At 44.3% G+C, this 17,399-nt stretch overlaps 1 protein-coding gene across 1 annotated transcript; it reads left to right on the top strand.

Annotated features, from left to right (window-relative positions):
* Positions 1-4,331: 4,331 nt before the first annotated feature.
* hnrnpub (heterogeneous nuclear ribonucleoprotein Ub) lies at positions 4,332-16,000 on the top strand. The gene is made up of 14 exons (XM_079753571.1): positions 4,332-4,951; positions 5,974-6,088; positions 8,122-8,201; positions 8,743-8,882; positions 9,365-9,464; positions 9,846-9,958; positions 11,006-11,269; positions 11,647-11,766; positions 12,373-12,501; positions 12,811-12,979; positions 13,303-13,605; positions 14,257-14,549; positions 14,727-14,909; positions 15,130-16,000. The coding sequence occupies exons 1-14, from the start codon at positions 4,465-4,467 to the stop codon at positions 15,178-15,180; spliced, it is 2,547 nt and encodes an 848-aa protein (XP_079609697.1). The 5' UTR covers positions 4,332-4,464; the 3' UTR covers positions 15,181-16,000.
* The last annotated feature ends 1,399 nt before the right edge of the window (positions 16,001-17,399 follow it).

Genomic DNA, 17,399 nt, shown 5'->3' with positions numbered 1-17,399 from the left:
ATTATGTAATTCTAACCCTGACAAAGCTCTGTTGAAATGAGGCGGTAGAAAAGTATTTCACCTTGCATATTTTATGTAATAATTTAAATATTCAAGTTCACGGTTTACATCACACACAACAAATAGACTTTGAACTTGAACTGGAACGTGATCACTGCGGCATCCATTATTTTTGTGTTCAAAATGTAAAAAAAAAAAGCACTCATCCACCTTAATCAACTCAGAGGTGTTATTCCCTCAGCTGAATTCCAATATCTCCAGTTACTAATTGCTTTCAAGTACAGTGAATCTATAATCCTACACCTGGCCCACTGACCACAGCGGCACTCAGGGGTTTAAAGTGCCTTGCTCAAAGTACCTCTGGCAGCAGCCGTGGTGCGAGAATCCACCATTACTCCCTGATACCCCGGGATGAGGGATGAGACCACCGAGACTTGGGGGGTGAAAGTGCTGGTGAATCCGAAATGTGTGTCAATAGTCTGCCAAGCGTGCCGGTAACCTGATATGCTCAAGAGCCAAAAGATGACGTTATCCTCTCTGCGCACCCCCTGTCCCCCCCTATGGCCTCGCCCCCTATGGCCTCGCCCCCTATGGCCTCGCCCCCTATGGCCTCCCCCCCTGCTCCACCTTCTCCCCTGTCTAAAGCACCACACACTTTACCTGTCAAATTGTGACGGACAGAGTTCTAGTTCTAGCAAATTTCTCTCTCCCTGTCCGTATGTCTGTCTGTCTATCTGTCTGTCTCTCTCTCTCTCTCTCTCTCTCTCTCTCTCTGTCTCTTTCTCTCTCTCTCTCTCTCTCTCTCTCTCTCTCTCTCTCTCTCGCTCTCGCTCTCGCTCTCTCTTTTTCTCTCTCAGTGTGACCCAGCTAACTCGACAACTAACCCCTAACCCGGTTAACCCATTTAACCCAACTAACTCGCCCCCCTCCCTTGCGTGTGTGTCCATATGACCCCCCCTGCTCTGTTCACTGACCCATAATCCCCCAGAGCCAACATCCTCTCCTCCATACTTCTGCACTTTATTATAGAGAGCAAAGACACTTCACACTTCCGGACACTTCACGCCCCCTACAGCCCCACAAACTCAAACCATACACCTTACCCTCTCTGCTACAGTCAATGTACTTAAATATTTGTGAAATTAAGTCATTGCAAAATAAATCTTTCCACTGCTTCTAAATAAAAATCTGTCCATTACTTCTAAATGGAACCCCCTTAAGGTAATCTATTAGACAGAAGAGAATGCGCCAGGATTACAGAAGGTGCTAAGAGAGAGAGAGAGAGAGAGAGAGAGAGAGAGAGAGAGAGAGAGAGAGAGAGAGAGAGAGCTAAAGCGCTTTGCTGATGGCTTGAACATATAAATGGCATATTTAGAGGTCCAATGTGCATTGGAGAAATCGTGCCCATAGATCAATACACAGGCAAGGAGTTCTATGATCAAATTTCCACCGATTGTCTGTCTGTGGCTTCACGAGATACGGTCTTTCCTCCCGAACACTTTCTGACGTGGGCTTGCGGTCTGTCTCTGAACTGAACACACGATGTCCCAATACCAATACCCCACGGGTTTAAAAAACATAAAATACATATTATTTTCCCCTGAGGGGGGACAGACGTGGGGGGGAGGGGGGGGGGGGGGGGGGGTACAGCGATGCCCTTATAAAATATTCATGACAATTTGAAACCACTCGTACGTAAACAGTACCATGGTGAAGGCTTACTTTCCTCGTTTTGAGTGGCATAATATAGAGGACGGATAGCGGATAGGGAATGCACGGGACGCGAACCTCGTTCGTCAGAACTTAACAAACATTCGTTTATTGAAATACTGAACTATACGATGCTATTAATGCACTATTTGAAGCATAAAGCATATGCCCACATTGGTTCTTTCGTTGCCTCTTGCAACAACAAAGGAAACCGTTGATTACACATATTAAACAAACCAGCAACGTGCAGGCCTAGACCAAATTTCTATTATTTATCTTATAGATCAATAATACAGTTGGGATTGCTATGCTATTGCTGTTTTTATTATTATTGTTATTATGACTAGTAGTAGTAGTAGTAGTGGTAGACTATTATCATACATTGAAATATATAAATATATATATAGGCTATATATGGGCTATACATTAGTAACAAATCTGTAATATTTGTTCTACTATCCTCCAGCTGAAGAGGAGGAGAGTGCCCCCGCGATGTGCTTACCTTGGAGGAGAAGTGGTTTTGCACGAGCAGGCTGAGCGCCTGCTTCTTCAGCGCCACCAGGGTCAGCGAACACTTGTCACAGCGCACAACTTTTCTCTCTTCCTCTGATCTTCGAGCCCCTAAATCCACCGCCGACGGCATACCTAGTCCACACCGGGCCGTCCCGGCCGAGAGAGCCGGAGAGAAACGGTCATTGTCCCCGGACGATCCCCCGAACTGTCCCGCTAGAGACTTCACGGTCCTCTGGCAGGACATGCTCCGCTGCGGGTCTCCGGCGCTCGTTCCGAAGCCCTCGGGGGACGGGCGCTCCTCGGAGCGGGATGAGCAACAGACATCCACTTCACCATTCGGAGAGACGTCCCTCAAGAACGCGATTGTTTTACTGTAATTCGGCACTTGTGGGGTCTGAGAGGGGCGAAAAATGAATAATTGGATCACATAAAGAGGGACGTCCGCTGTGCGCTGTACACGGACCTGGGGCAGCAACATGAAATGGTGCGAACCACACCCATAACACATTAACAATTAATCAATATTGTTCCAAAGGCTAGACGGCATTCACGAATATGAGTTAAATAATATTTACGCTTATGAACCAAATTTCGGTTTTCATTAGGTACTGTGAACAAGTGGGACTTACCCAGCGCGTTCCTCTCACCGCGTCGGAACATTTCTCCTCTTTCCACGGGAAATAAGACATCGTAACTTTAAAGAGAGCCGAACAAAGGCAGCGAGTATAGGGTTTAATCTACTTTTACCCGAAAGTCCCCGAAAGAAACAATCTCATCATTAAGTTAAGTTTTCCCGTGGATGCTGAAATAATGTTACATTGCTCCGCTGAAATCACCCTCAGTCCAGATGTGTGTGAGAAAGAGCGCGCTTGAGGACCTTGAGGAAGAAGCGGCGGAGCGCACTTGTCGATCCTCGTCCGGCGAATGAATTAACGTGAACGTTTGAGGTTCTCCACCAGGGGGCGGTAAAGAGTAGTGTGGCTTTATTATAAAGTCTAATCAGTCTAATAGGTTGATTGGGTGGTTAAACGAACTCTTTAGCCCCGTGGAGCCAGCCCTTTTCCGGAATCCTAATCTGATTCCACGTTTAATTCCGGGAAATAATCTGCTCTTATTCCCCCCCCCAAATACATGGATATTCAGGCTCAGTTGTCACTCACTAAATCGGTGTGGTTCTCACGGTTAGGCATATCACAATGTTGCTATTATAAGTAAAGGGATATTATACCTTTGAATAATAAAATGGCTAATCATTGACCATCCAATTCTTACAGATTCTAAAAAACACAAAGAACCCACCGTTATCACAACTCTAGCTGGGCCTCTCTGCAACAACTCAGTGAAAGCGAACTGCGCTCCCTATCGGATATTTAAGGTTTTCCGTATTTTTTGTTTAATAAATGAAATGCCTTTATTAAATTAATTGATATTTAAGTGTAACGTTTAAAATATAGTCTATAATGAAATTATGATAATTTAAGTAAACAAAATCGATTGAAGACCTTCCCTCGCCGCTCATAAAATATAAAATGTGAGTAACAGTAATCTTTTCAGTAGGACTACGTTTTGGTTGTTGTTTATTGCTTTTATTCTTGTATAATGCTACGGGGGAAGGTCATGATAGCTGCTTTTATTTGTATCATTAATATTTTCAGTTATATATTTCAGTAATCGACGTTTTCAAGGGGAAAGTCAAATTCTTTGACTGGCCTACTCCTAGGCCTAATACATTTCATTTTTCGGTCAACTCCGATCCGACATTTCATAGGATAGGCATATGTTTGACTATTAGCGGGCAATGCTAAATCAAAACATGCTTAGGCTAGGGTGCGCCTATGTTTAAAAGATATATAACGTATAATAGGTTATAAGTCAATTATCGTTTTAACTACAACATCCAAAATTCGTAAAATTAGCATAACATCCATTTCTCTCAGTTCCATGGATGCCCTGCTTTTACTGTTTTCTTTGTGATCAGGTCTGGCCGACTGTGACAGATGGCCTATTGGGGGATGTAAGTGCGCTGCTCTGCTACTAGTTACGGTAAGCGCCGTCTTCATCCTCCCCCACACTCGCCGCTACTGCTCTGAGCTCATTTCGCCGGTGAAAAGGGCTAGCAACGCGGGTGCCATTTGGCGCAGTTTGAGATTACATCCGCTTACAAAAGCGCCCGTTAATTATTTGTTGTCGTAACTCTTGTTTTTTTATTTAATTTAACGTATTCCATAATACACAGTCAACATGAGTTCGATTAACGTGAAGAAGCTGAAAGTAAACGAGCTGAAGGACGAGCTGAAGAAGCGTCAGCTGTCGGACAAGGGCCTGAAGGCCGAGCTCATGGACCGCCTGCAGGCCGCGCTGGATGAGGAGGCCCTGGCCGGGGACGACCCCGCGCCCACAGACGAGGGCTTCGCCCAGGCCGCTGACCAAGAAGGCATGGGGGAAGAAGAGGCCGGTGACGGTGAGGCAGAAAGCCTTGTCGAAGAAAGCATGGAGGCCAACGAGGCCGAGGGAGAAGAAGAGCAAGCAGAGGCAGAAGAAGAAGTCGAAGAAGCGGCGAATGGAGATGGCGCTGAGGGCGCCGCCGTTGCTGCCGAGGACGACGAAATGGGCGAGGGGGAAGAGGAAGACGAGGAGGAGGAGATGGACCCCATGCTCAAGGCTGATGTGGACGACATGGAGAAAATCGACGCAGAGGACGGTGAGCCCGGAGACCAGGCTGCTGAGGGTGAGTCTTCTGGGCTGTGTTTTAACGTGTTGGATGCCTGGATGGCTCCGTGGCTGGATGTCGGTTTTGCCGATTGAGTCGGTGGTGGGCTGAAGTGATTGAATGTTGAGCTAGCCGCCGTGACCTCATTAGCCTAGCCTAGCCCGTAGCTACAAATCCTTGCTATTCCGCGGTCTTAGTATCGGTAATTTAGCAAACAAATGATCGGTATATTCGGACTCTTACGATAAACGGATAAAGTTAAGCGTTGGTGGCGAGCTCGGTCGTTATCGGAGAACTAGGATGGTGGAGTTGGCCATTCATTTCAAATCCACGGGTATCGGTTCTGTTTGGTTAGCGGTTAGCTTCCCAGCTAATGCTTTGGACTTAGCTGGCGAGCTACATTTCTTTTGTGTCCAGGGTGCTGTGCTAGTTTCGGCTAGCTAGCCCACCCTTTTTCAGAATATGTGATTGTTGAAGTTAATATCGCGGAGATGTTGCAGTTATTGGTCGTGTTTAATCGTATCGTGTTGCCCGTGTTTAATTTCCTCTTGGCGTGGCGATAGACTTTCAATTTTATCAAAGAAATTAGAGACTTTCTATATTAGGTGGTAGCCAAATGGTGGGGTAAAGGGGGTTCAGCACAGGTAGGCAGATATACCCTTGCATGATTAACGTATCCCATTCAAACACAAACACACTCAAGAATATACCAGATACCCTTTTAGACCAGCAGTGTCCCTTATCTTTATTTTACACGTATGTTCCCAATCCCAGTAAATACCGTTGTCTTTATGTTCACCCCGACCAGTTTACATAGTAACTACCACCTGGTCATTACAACTGTTATATTTATTATGGACTCTGAATGTCTTCATTGTAACAATGAGGTGTCTCCTCTTGCTTAACAGTTGATGCTCCATAATTAATTAATTGAGTATTATCAAGGGCTTCTGCGTGGGTCGAGACCCAACTGCTAGCCCGACCTCTCTTCTCTCAAAAAAAGGAGCACCTCATTCTATATCTTTGTTTTATTTCCAAAGGGGATGCGGACAAAGACACGAATGCTGATCAGAAGAATAAGAAGGGTGTTAAGAGACGCCGGGAGGAACATGGAAGGGGATACTTTGAATTTATTGAAGAGAACAAATACAGCTGGTAAGGATGGGACAGAGCCAAAATGGCCTTCGGCATTCCCGAAGCGCCATACAAAGCTTTGTTTAATAAAATATATCTGTATTGGCTTTAAGAGCCAATGCACTCAAGTAGCATACAGTAACAAAAACCCTCTTATTATTTTGAAGTATTATACTACAATGGAATTTCTTTAACGATAACTTTAATTTCACACATGTTTTGAGGGTCCATCCCGACTACTTTATAGAACCTTACCATTTGACTTTGTTGCAGTTGCCACTCACATTTGTGTCTGTAACAGAACACTGCTGTTATGTAGCAGAAGCACATTTTAAGCCATCAATGAATATTGAGTACTGTTTCCCATGACACGTAAATGTTCCAAGAGCCCATTGTGTCTTCAAGGTGAAAAATCAGGCTGCTCAAACAAGAGCACAGTGGAAAGTAGAGGAAAGTGCACTCTTGCTTATAGAGGGAGGAGGAAAAACAGTGGGGGATGGGAGGGAGGGAGGGTGGGAAACCACGGCTGCAGAGTAGTACACAAGGATTTAGCAAACATTTCCGGAAACTTTTGGACCGCCCACGGAAGAATTCGATACTCGGGAGTCGCCATCGTTTCGCTCTCGCACTGGTGTATTTTCTCATCTGTATTTTATTTTTTGTTTTTTTGTGTTAACAATTGTACGGTGTTCAGGTGCTATATTTGTCTCATCTCGTGTGTGTGTGGGAGCATTTTGTGTGTGTATTTACAAGACACCTTTCTCCCCTCCGGCGCAGGTGACATGTGTGAATGGCTGTGCGTGTGGGTGCATGTGCTTGAAAAGTCACTTTTTTGTTTTTCATTTGCCCTGGATGCGCAGGAAAAGACAAACGTCTTGTGTGTATGCTTCAGACGGAACACCAACAACCCGTTCATTAACACCAATCATGGAGCTCCCAATGACTCTTGCAAGAATCCTAACTCCATTGGTCTACTTATTGGAAGCGGGCGGAATCTTTTCTTTCTTGACCATCCCTAGCTTTCTCTGCCATGTCACAAATGGAACTTCGGGACTTTAAGGGCCTGCCAAGTGTCTCCCCACAAACCCAGATACCTCTACAGGGTTTGTGCTGCACTGTCAAAGGGACCATACACTCTGATTTAGGCGTGGCTCTGTAAATCTCCTAACCTGGCCCAATTGTTAACTGCACTTTTATAAAGACAGACAAGATTGCCGAAACCCTGTGTTTAGACGGAGTGTCATGGGCACTGGTTAACAACAGACCCACAAACTTTTTTTTAATTTGTTTTCATTATCACTGTTTAGGTCACAGGTATTGAGCGAATTATTGAGCATCAGTTTATGCTACATTACGTGCACTTTTGAGCCTAAATACATTATATGCTTCTTTAAGTAAGCTTTTACTAGCGTTTTTAAAACGCTACAGATTTGGTAAGTAGCTGTGGTGTTAGTTTTAGCCTTTAAAATGTGCATTGCTCAATTTCTAGCCTGTAACATTTGTCTTGTGCATGCAAAATCTGCCAATACTTGTTGTGGTAACGAGACAATGTGAGGTAGCCATGACCTTCTCACTAGGAATTTCAAGCAAAAGCAGTTGGATACACCAAAATGCTTCTCCCTATGGTTGACTTTTTTGAATAGATCTGCAAACCATAAACGTATGATGAAGATTGAGAGTGAACCCGGGGGGGTTTGGGTAGGGCTAGACTCATGGCTTTTACAAACCGCGAGCCCGGCAAGTGAAGACTGTCTGTCTGAGCTCTTGTCTCTGTAGGTTTTTGCTTTGATTTCGCTGGACTCATCAAGGTAAGTGCGGCCCGCAACGGTGGGCCATTCTTGTTATTTCTCCCACTATAAACAGCCCTGCCAGACTTTTCCTTTGCCAGTTGTGATTTTTTTTTTTTTTTTTTTTGTTGTCTGGCCATCCTAATCTGCAGCAGGTGGAGCCTAAAGTCACCTTCACAAGCTCTGCGTGTGACTGCCGACCCTGTCTGCCCGTCTGTCTGGCCCGACTTTCCTGTCTGACGGCCTGTGCTCTTGTCTCGCTTCCAGGGCTTCGTTCAAATCCCCTGTGCCACCGCTGGAGGAAGAGGACGAAGAGTTTGATGACACTAAAGTCTGCCTGGATACTTGTGAGTGCTCGTGGTGCTGTACACGATATGACCCCTTGTGTTCCTGTTAAAGCAGCCAACGGGAAGTAGATCTTTCTGCAGTGCTGGTAAACTGATGCAAAGAGGCACTTAAAATATGTTGGAATTTAAAGAAATATTACATTGTACCAGTTGGGCTTAAGAAGCAAACTGGCTTATGTCTTGGATGAATTTATGCATCTATGTCAGTAATAATCTTAATGGGCGCTGACTTGTCCTTTTTTTAACAACCAGATACAGTATGAAAGTGTATCAATCCTGCATACTGCAAAAGAATCGGCATTTAAAAATATGCCACCATTTTGCAATACCTGCTAGATTACATAATCATATTATCTTTTTAAATCATTTGGAGGGAACAAAAGGATACTATAAAGCACCATAGTCCTTTCTTCTTTTAAGTCAATGATGTCTGGAGTTTGAGTAATGAACACAGTTCCGGCCGTGTAATGAATCTGGTTCCCAACCTTTCGTGATCTGGCTCTATGCCTTTCCTGAGTCCTGGTTCCCCTTGTTTTACCAGACAACTGCGACCTGCACTTCAAGGTGTCCCGGGACCGCTACAGCGCCTCGTCCCTCACCATGGAGAGCTTTGCCTACCTGTGGTCTGGTGGACGTGCCAGCTACGGCCTGAACTCTGGGAAGGTCTGCTTCGAGATGAAGGTACGTCTCGGCAGGAACACGCATTCTCGCATCCACTACTAGAGACATGAGTCTGTCGACGTCCATGTGTTGGGGGCTCTGAAACATAGAAGCTGATAACATGGGTTGAAATCTGCTTATTTTAATTTTAATCTAAATTTTAATCTCAGGGTGATGAAAAATGGCTCGATAGTTTCCCACAGTGAGTATCAAATAGCAGCATGATCTGGAAAATGCTGCAGCACCGTCCTTAATAAGGCAAACGATAACTGGGTTATAATTATCAGACCACCTATCCAAGCTGTCATGCATTCTCTAGCGCCGGACGGTCATCAGGTTGCCAACAGGATAACTTTCACCGACGGTCGCTGTTTGGTTCCTAAATAACTGTTTCAGCAACATTTAAGGGGAAGGACAATTAAGATAAAAAAAAATAAACTTCATTTTGTTGCAGTCATTGGATTATCTAACCTTTTAATGTTTGGTTGTTCTGCGGTCCCCAGATCACAGAGAAGATCCCAGTGAAGCACATCTCCAGTAAGAACATGGAGATCCATGACGTCCAGGTTGGCTGGTCCCTGGCCACCGGCAGTCTGCTGCTGGGTGAGTTCCTCCATCAGTTGGTGGACAATACTATCGATTTACAGCTTCCTTTATACTCATCAAAGAGTTCTGTAGCTAGTGAATTTTGACAATGATGATTGCTTATGTGGAATTGTTTTGATGAGTAACCCACCAAAATGGATACAAAGCCTACTAGCTCCATTTTCTATGGCCCTTTCAACATTGAATACTTATTTAAAGCAATTTGTAAAACAGTGCCCTCCAGTGGTCATGCAGGGGATGAGATTGCGTAAAATGGCTGCAATTACTCACTGCAATAGCGTTTGGGCAATATTTATTCTAGCCACGTTTCTGGCTGTGTTTACATTTCCACGTGTAAAAGTAAGAAACGAATAACAGTTTATTCTTTTTTGTCTGCAGGCGAGGAGGAGCATTCCTACGCCTATTCTGGGAAGGCCAAGAAGACGGTGAACTGCGTCACAGAGGACTTTGGAGAAGCCTACGAAGAGAACGACGTTGTCTGCTGTCTCATTGTAAGAACAACCATGAGTGTGTGTTTATGTCGCTATTGTACAAAATGGCAGACGGCTAAACTCTTTTTTTTTCAAACGCTGTAGGCCATATTAACGGCTTAAGAAAAAGGTAACATCAAGTTACTTTATTTCTCCTAACATGTCAGTGACATGGTTTACAGGATGGAGAAAAACTAAATGGAATGCACAAAATCTATAAAATGGATACGAAAATGCTATACCTGCATAGCAAAACAACACATGTAATTGTACAGCCGATTCAACGTAAAATAAGTAAAAGGCAAAACTTTTAATGATTTCCGTAGGGCATGGTCACATATTTTTGTAAACCTTCAATGTTTGGGGTTTTAGAAACCAAAACCCCCCCAAATTTAAAATACTCGAAGGGTGCCCCATGGCACACTAGATCCACCAACTTGAGGGCTGAATGGCTAAATCAATTAAATCCTCTCCAGGACTTAAATGTGACTTTTCCCGCCAAAATCCACATACATAACTATGTGTTTTTCTTTTATGAGGGGGTGTCTGGAAATCTGGCCTGTGAAGCTCTGGGGACTCACTGTGATATAAGGCTTAAGAAAAAAAGAATTGAAGCAATATTTTTGTTACACGCAATTGTCAGAAATTCTGAAGTTTCCAGTTCATAATGTAACCGCATTGACATTTGGCACCCCATGTGGTGAAAGTTGTTACTGCGACTAATAAAATCACGCATCTATATTTATATAGCAAATACTGCAGTAAAAAGTCCTTAACAAGGCAAACAATAACTGGGTTATAATAAGCAGGCAACCTATCCAAGCTGTCCATGCTCTCTCTGTAGCGCCGGACGGTCATCAGGTTGCCAACAGGATAACTTTCACCGACGGTCGCTGTTCGGTTCCTAAATAACTGTTTCAGCAACATAAAGGGGAAGGACAATTCAGATAAAAATAAGCTTTATTTTGTTCAGTTACATTTTTACAAACCTTTAGTTGAAGTCTGCTGAATCTCTTTAAGAAGTAACCACAAACAAGAGTGTAAACATGAGATTTCTCTCCTGCCCAGGACTTCGAGGCGGACGAGGTGGAGATGTCGTTCTCCAAGAACGGCGGTGAGGCGGCGGTGGCCTTCCGGGTTCCCAAGGACACGCTGGCCGGCCAGGCACTCTTCCCCCACGTCATCTGCCACAACTGCGCCGTGGAGTTCAACTTCGGCCAGCTGGACGAGCCCTACTTTCCCAGGGTGGAGGGCTACACCTTCCTGCAGCAGGTTCCCCTCGAGGAGCGCACCCGCGGCCCCAAGGGGCCCGACACCAAGGCCGACTGCGAGGTAACCACGGCGATATAAGTGTCTTGATGTAAAGTGGTCAGGGGAGACCAGGGTCAACGGGTGTCTGCAGTAGCAGAGTTGGGACATGGTGGAGAAAGCTGTTGATTATTTGGTCCTCAAGTGATTTTTCTATTTCCCCACCAAATCCATGTACATAACTGTTTTTTTATTTATACATTATTCACTCTGACTTAAGTCCGGGCAAACCGTCACAGGCCCAACTTTTTATTCATATGTAAAGAAAACCATACCAACTGTTAAAGTTTATTAGAATTTCTTGGAGAAGATGCAAATAATGAACTATCCCATCCTGCTGCTTCTCATTTGCCGAGACATTAAAATGTGTATTCTGTTTTCCCCCCCCCGCTGTGTTCCAGATGATCGTGATGGTTGGACTGCCCGGCTCTGGGAAGACCACGTGGGTCAAGAACCACGTACAGGAGAGCCCTGGAAAATACTACATCCTGGGCAGTGACACCATCGTGGACAAGATGATGGTCAGTCATTCTGTTCCTCTGTCCACACCTTCCTATCCTAAGACATTATGGCATACAATAATGTTCCCCTGTTGCAGTCTATTATGTAGACTTTCTGTATTTTAGAAATTACATCTGTCATCTCTGCATTCATTTAATATTAAGTGTGTGTGTGTGACGTTAGGACACAAGCAATTCCCATTGTGGGTTAGTATTTCCCATCTGAATCTCAGGCACCCATCGAAGCCATCCCTGCTTGTTTTGGTAGCATCGGGCAGTCAAAAGGATGCCAACATGATAACTTTCACCGACGGTCGCTGTTCAGTCTGTAAATGACTGTTTCTGCAACATTAAGGGAAAGGATAACTTCGCATTTCTAAATGAGCCAAATAGTAAATGTAACACACTTTATCCAAGGCTCCGTCATTTGAGCTTGACCTGTATTTATCCAATTATTGAGCCACATACTCTTTGGGCTAGACATGACCTTACATCTCATGTGCTTCTAATTCCTCACCCACTAGCTTGGGGATCACTAGCGTAGCCTAGCACACGTAGGAATTTCCATCGATACACAAATAGTTTAGATCCGGCCATGCTGAGTAATCCTGTTTGTACGTGATGCAGATCAACAGTCTGAAGCGGCAGTCGAAGGACACCACCAAGCTGACAGCCATCTCCCAGCGCGCTCCGCTCTTCCTGGGGAAGTTCATTGAGATCGCCGCTCGTAAGAAGAGGAACTATATCCTGGACCACGTGAGTTTATTATCCATTGGTAGTAAACAGGAAATCATCATTTTTTAATTTTTAAAAGTAAATGTCTACTTGCTGCTTTTAGCACCGCAATGGAAATATTTGGTATTTCTGTTTCATATCACTATTAAATGCATTTGTTGGCTGCTTCTAAGATAAATAAATACACTTTATAAAAGTACCATATTAATCCCTTATTACAAATTGGAACTATATGGTGAGAATAATGCAAAATTGCCAAAAGTACATAAAGATAAAAAATCAGTCGATTGTGACCTTAAATGTCCTTTCCCCTCTCCATCCCCCCTGCAGACCAACCTGTCTGCCCCGGGCCAGAAGAGGAAGATGTGTCTGTTCGCTGGCTTCCAGCGCAAGGCGGTGGTGGTATGCCCTTCAGACGAGGAGTACAAGCAGAGAGCCCAGAAGAAGGCAGAGAGTGATGGCAAGGAGGTTCCCGAGCACGCCCTGCTCAAGATGAAAGGTACAGCACAACCATGACCACAGTGATTGACATTACACTTAAAATGCAGATATACTGGATATAGGGAGAGATGGACCTTAACATGTATGACAACATGGGGCTTTGGCCACTTCGTATTAGAAGCATGTGGCAGTTCTGAGCTTGTATTAAAATATATGACGGTTTATATTTCCCACCTGCATTTTTTTCATATATAAAATGTTACTCTACACGAACATATACTTTAATGTACTTGTGTCTAAGCGGCCATCAACGAACGTGTTGACATGAAACCTGGCATACTCTGCGAACGGGCTCCCACTTACACCCCTGCCCCCCCCCAGGGTTCTTCTCCCTGCCCGAGGAGGGCGAGAGCTTCTGCGGGGTGACCTTCGGCGAGCTGGAGAAGGAGGAGGCGGCCAAGCTGCTGGAGCAGTACCGCGAGGAGAGCAAGACGGCGCTGCCCGCCGAGAAGAGGCCCAACCAGGGGGGCATGCCTCCCAAGAGGGGCGGCGGCGGTCTGCGCGGCGGCACGCGGGGGAACAAGAACCAGTTCAGCCGCGGCGGAGGCGGCGGGCCCGGGCAGCGCGGGGGCCCCGGGCAGCGGGGCCGCGGGAGCTTCCAGAACAGAGGCAACTTCAGAGGAGGTGAGGGGGGCGCGACGTTCTGGGAGGAGGCTCTCGAGGGGTCTCCCTTTGTGATTAAGGGAGTCTTCCCTGGCCGGGCCTGGGTTAGGGGGGTCTAGAAATATGGCCTGTGAGGCTCTGGGCACTACCTGTGATCTAGGGATTCACTAGCTCAATGGGCGTAACACGAGGTTTTTTTTTTTTCTCAATATCTTTGTGACCTGCAATTGTCAGAAGTCCTGTGCTGCTGTTTCCAGTTAATAAGGGGATCGCATTTAGCACCCCATGTGGGGAAAGTTGTAACTGCAGATGTTATGTAATTGTGCACGTATATTTATATAGCAAATACTGCAGTACAATTCCGTGAAAAGGCAAACAATAACTGGGTTATAATTAGCAGGCCACCTATCCAAGCTGTCCATGCGCTCTCTGTAGCGCCGGACGGTCATCAGGTTGCCAACAGGATAACTTTCACCGACGGTCGCTGTTTGGTTCCTAAATAACTGTTTCAGCAACATTAAGGGGAAGGACAATTCAGATAGAAAGTTTTAGTTTTGTACCGTTGGATTTTGATAAGCCTTTAGTTTAAGGCAGCGGAGGTAACCACACACGAGTGTAAACAGGAGATTTCTATACGTTTATTAAGTCATCATTCTTTCCCCCTGTCTCCAGCACCCGGCCCCCGGGGCGGCTTCAACCGGCCCCCACGTGGGTTCCTGCCCCCCCCAGCCTTCCGGGGAGGGTACCCCAACCGGGGCAACTACAACCGTGGTGGCGGCGGAGGCGGGCTCATGCCCAGCCTGGGCGGCTCTCCAAGAGGAGGCCCAATGAGGGGCGGCAACATGGGCCCCCGGGGCGGGTCCATGAACAGAGGCGGGCCAATGAACCGGGGCGGCAACATGAGCCGAGGGGGCGGCGGCAGCAGTAACCGTGGCGGCGGTGGAAGCCGTGGAAACTTCGGACAGGTCGGTCTCCCTTAATGATTCGGCACAATCTCTTAAAATAGACCAAACTTGTCTGGAAATACTGTTGTGATTTATTTTAGTTTTTAATAAGAATGGGTATGTGTATTTCCTGGAGGCAAATCAAACAGTTATTTTCCACTTCTGGGTTTTAATTTCTTCTCCCACCTTGCGTTTCAGTTCCAGCAGAGGGGTGGCGGCGGAGGTGGCAGCGGCGGTAACCGTGGTAACTTCGGCAACAAGAACGGTGGCGGCAACTTTGGCGGAAACAACAGGAATAGCGGGAACTTTGGTGGAAACAACAGGAACGGAAACTTTGGCATGGACAAGGCCCAGGCCTTCAACCAGAGCTGGCAGCAAGGGGTGAGTTCCTCCTTCACTGAATGACTAACCATTTCGCTAGTGTCTTTTTGACGTCAATTTATTTGACATAATTAGGAGTGTGAAGGGAAATAGCTTGATACATTATGTTAATAAGAACATGATCCTTTCATTTTAAAGACCAAAATGCAAGGTCCCAAGAATACATGTAAATGTCAACTGTGCGTGGATCTCTTCTAATCGCTCATGTGTTCTAACGCAGTTCTGGAACCAGAAGCCATGGAGTCAGCAGTACCAGCCTGGCTACTACTGAGAGACTGTGTTCTAGAGCACTGGTGGCCAGACGGACCAACCACTAGCCACGGAACATCCACAAGCTCTTTTTGTTTTTGTTTTTTCCCGTTCAATTTTTTTTTCCTAGAATCCACATTTTAAAAAACCCACCAACCAACTGACTGCAATGACTTAAACAATCCGGAGCAACAACATTCCACATCAGAGCAGGGGAAAGGCCAGGAGGTGATGGAGAATATAAAGGCCTCTTTGGGGGCTGCAATGTTATCTACTGTACACCATTGTTTCAACATGTCCTCTATCCACATACGTTTTATTTCATTTTTTATTTCTGTTGTAAATTTTATAACTTTAGGTTTCCCGCAACTTTTAAAAAGCATGTTTTTAAAAATAAGAAACCTACGTGATAAGATCTCTCCTGCGAAAGGTCAAGGATCTGAAAGTTTGCTGGAAATGCAGATGTTAGGAATGTTTTTGTTTTTGTCTTCGGATTGATGCATTTTATCATTGCCGTTTTTTGTTAAATTTGGATTTCTCCTTTTTTATATTTAGGATTGTAAATATATTGTTTTTTTGTTGTTGCTTGATTTAGTTTGTGAGAACTTAATGAAAAAAGGTATTGAATAGAGTCCTTTGCTCCCCAACAAGGAGCTCGGTAGCTAAGCTAAGTGTTAGTTTGTTTATGTTTAGACCACTGTCATCAAACAATACAACCCACACGCCTGGTGACATTAAGACAGTTATTCGGCTCTTTTGTGTCCTTTTATTTCCACTTCCAAGCCTGTCATCTAAAATCCATAGACTTGCAATAAAAAGACCTGTTTGCTTTTTATAACAAACCCTCTTTGGCTTGTGGCTTTTGATTGCGTTCAAGGTGGATTAAAACGGGCCCTTGAACTAGCGCCACCTGGTTGGCTATAGTTCAAACTATGAGGACATGGGTCTTTCCTGGAGGCAGCAGGGTCTGAGGGGCGCAGTCTCCTAGGGAACCTTCCCCTACACACTCCATAAATTTGGTATTAGGCATTGAAATGCACATGGCTCTATGCCTAGCCAGGTTTTGTATTTAATTGTAACGTAAAGTTACAATTAAATGGCGTAGTTTAATCATGTTGAATTATCTAAATGATTGAATCTTTTTTTTAAATAGTAACCAGGTGTACAGTGAGGAAATTAGTTTTAACCTAATTTGAGTTTTTTTTTCCGTAGGTCTGTGTTGAAAAGCATTGAATCATTGATAAGTGAGAGTAAAATTGTCCAGAAATATAAAAATGTGTTTCATGCATGAGGTCTGTCCGTTATAGCCTTTACATTTTTTTTGTATAAACTCCAATTCTGATGATTGACATGGTATCTTGTGTTTGTAAATATTTCAGCTTCAGCAGTAAGAATCTTTTCATGGCTTTCATTGACACCAGCAGATAAAACAAGGGCTACACAACATCACAACATGTTCACCATTAAAACACCTCTCTGTCCCAACCGACAAATTAGAAGCACAGCCTATTCCCAAACTATTGAGGAAGAACAGTTGAATGTTGTGGAGCAAAGTCGATATCCCTATTGGAACAGTTTTTGGGGGAGGCAATCACCAATAGTCGCCTCATTGTTAGAACAAGTAAACCAATAAACTCAACTTTCCTGTTGAGAGGATGCGTACAGTGTTAATGAAGACTAAAAATCGGAAATTGTTTTTTTTGTTTTGATACTGTTGATATTTATTAACACGTGTACATAGGTCACCACTTTATGAACCATGCATGAATGTTACATTAACTGATATCAGGCGATAATTTAATGTGATTATTATAATTATAAAGTATATTCGTTTATACAATTATTGTAACCAAATGTCAACGTATTACGAATAAATTCTACCATCTCCCTTGTAAATATAGTGGGTAATTGCTGCAGCTAAGTTAACAGTTTTACAGTATATATGATAGCAAATATATATTCTTTATGTTGCTACACAAAATATGTGCTCATCAAAATCCCCCAAGTATTTAAGATATGTTTTTATGTGTAGGCTTATTTTTTTTTAACAATTCTGATATTAAAGTTCCAAATTAAGAACTGTTTTTTTTTTTATCTTAACCTCTTCAAAAATTTCAATAAAGGTAATTTCCTTACCCCTGAAAAAATATCTCTTTGAATAATTATAATACTGTTTGTGGATCAACTGACAAGAGAAGTGATGAAATAAGTAAATGCCTCTTTGAGATTCATGTTCTCCTT

Source organism: Pollachius pollachius, assembly GCF_949987615.1.
Source record: "Pollachius pollachius genome assembly, chromosome: 16".
Taxonomy (NCBI): Eukaryota; Metazoa; Chordata; class Actinopteri; order Gadiformes; family Gadidae; genus Pollachius; species Pollachius pollachius.
This window is presented reverse-complemented; position numbering and strand designations above follow the sequence as displayed.

Excerpts from the sequence above, each read along its gene's own strand:
- hnrnpub (XM_079753571.1), top strand. The coding sequence starts at position 4,465 with ATGAGTTCGATTAACGTGAAGAAGCTGAAAGTAAACGAGCTGAAGGAC. Across the intron at positions 8,883-9,364 it reads AGGTCTGCTTCGAGATGAAG|ATCACAGAGAAGATCCCAGT; the intron begins GTACGTCTCGGC and ends TGCGGTCCCCAG. Across the intron at positions 11,767-12,372 it reads CCATCGTGGACAAGATGATG|ATCAACAGTCTGAAGCGGCA; the intron begins GTCAGTCATTCT and ends TACGTGATGCAG.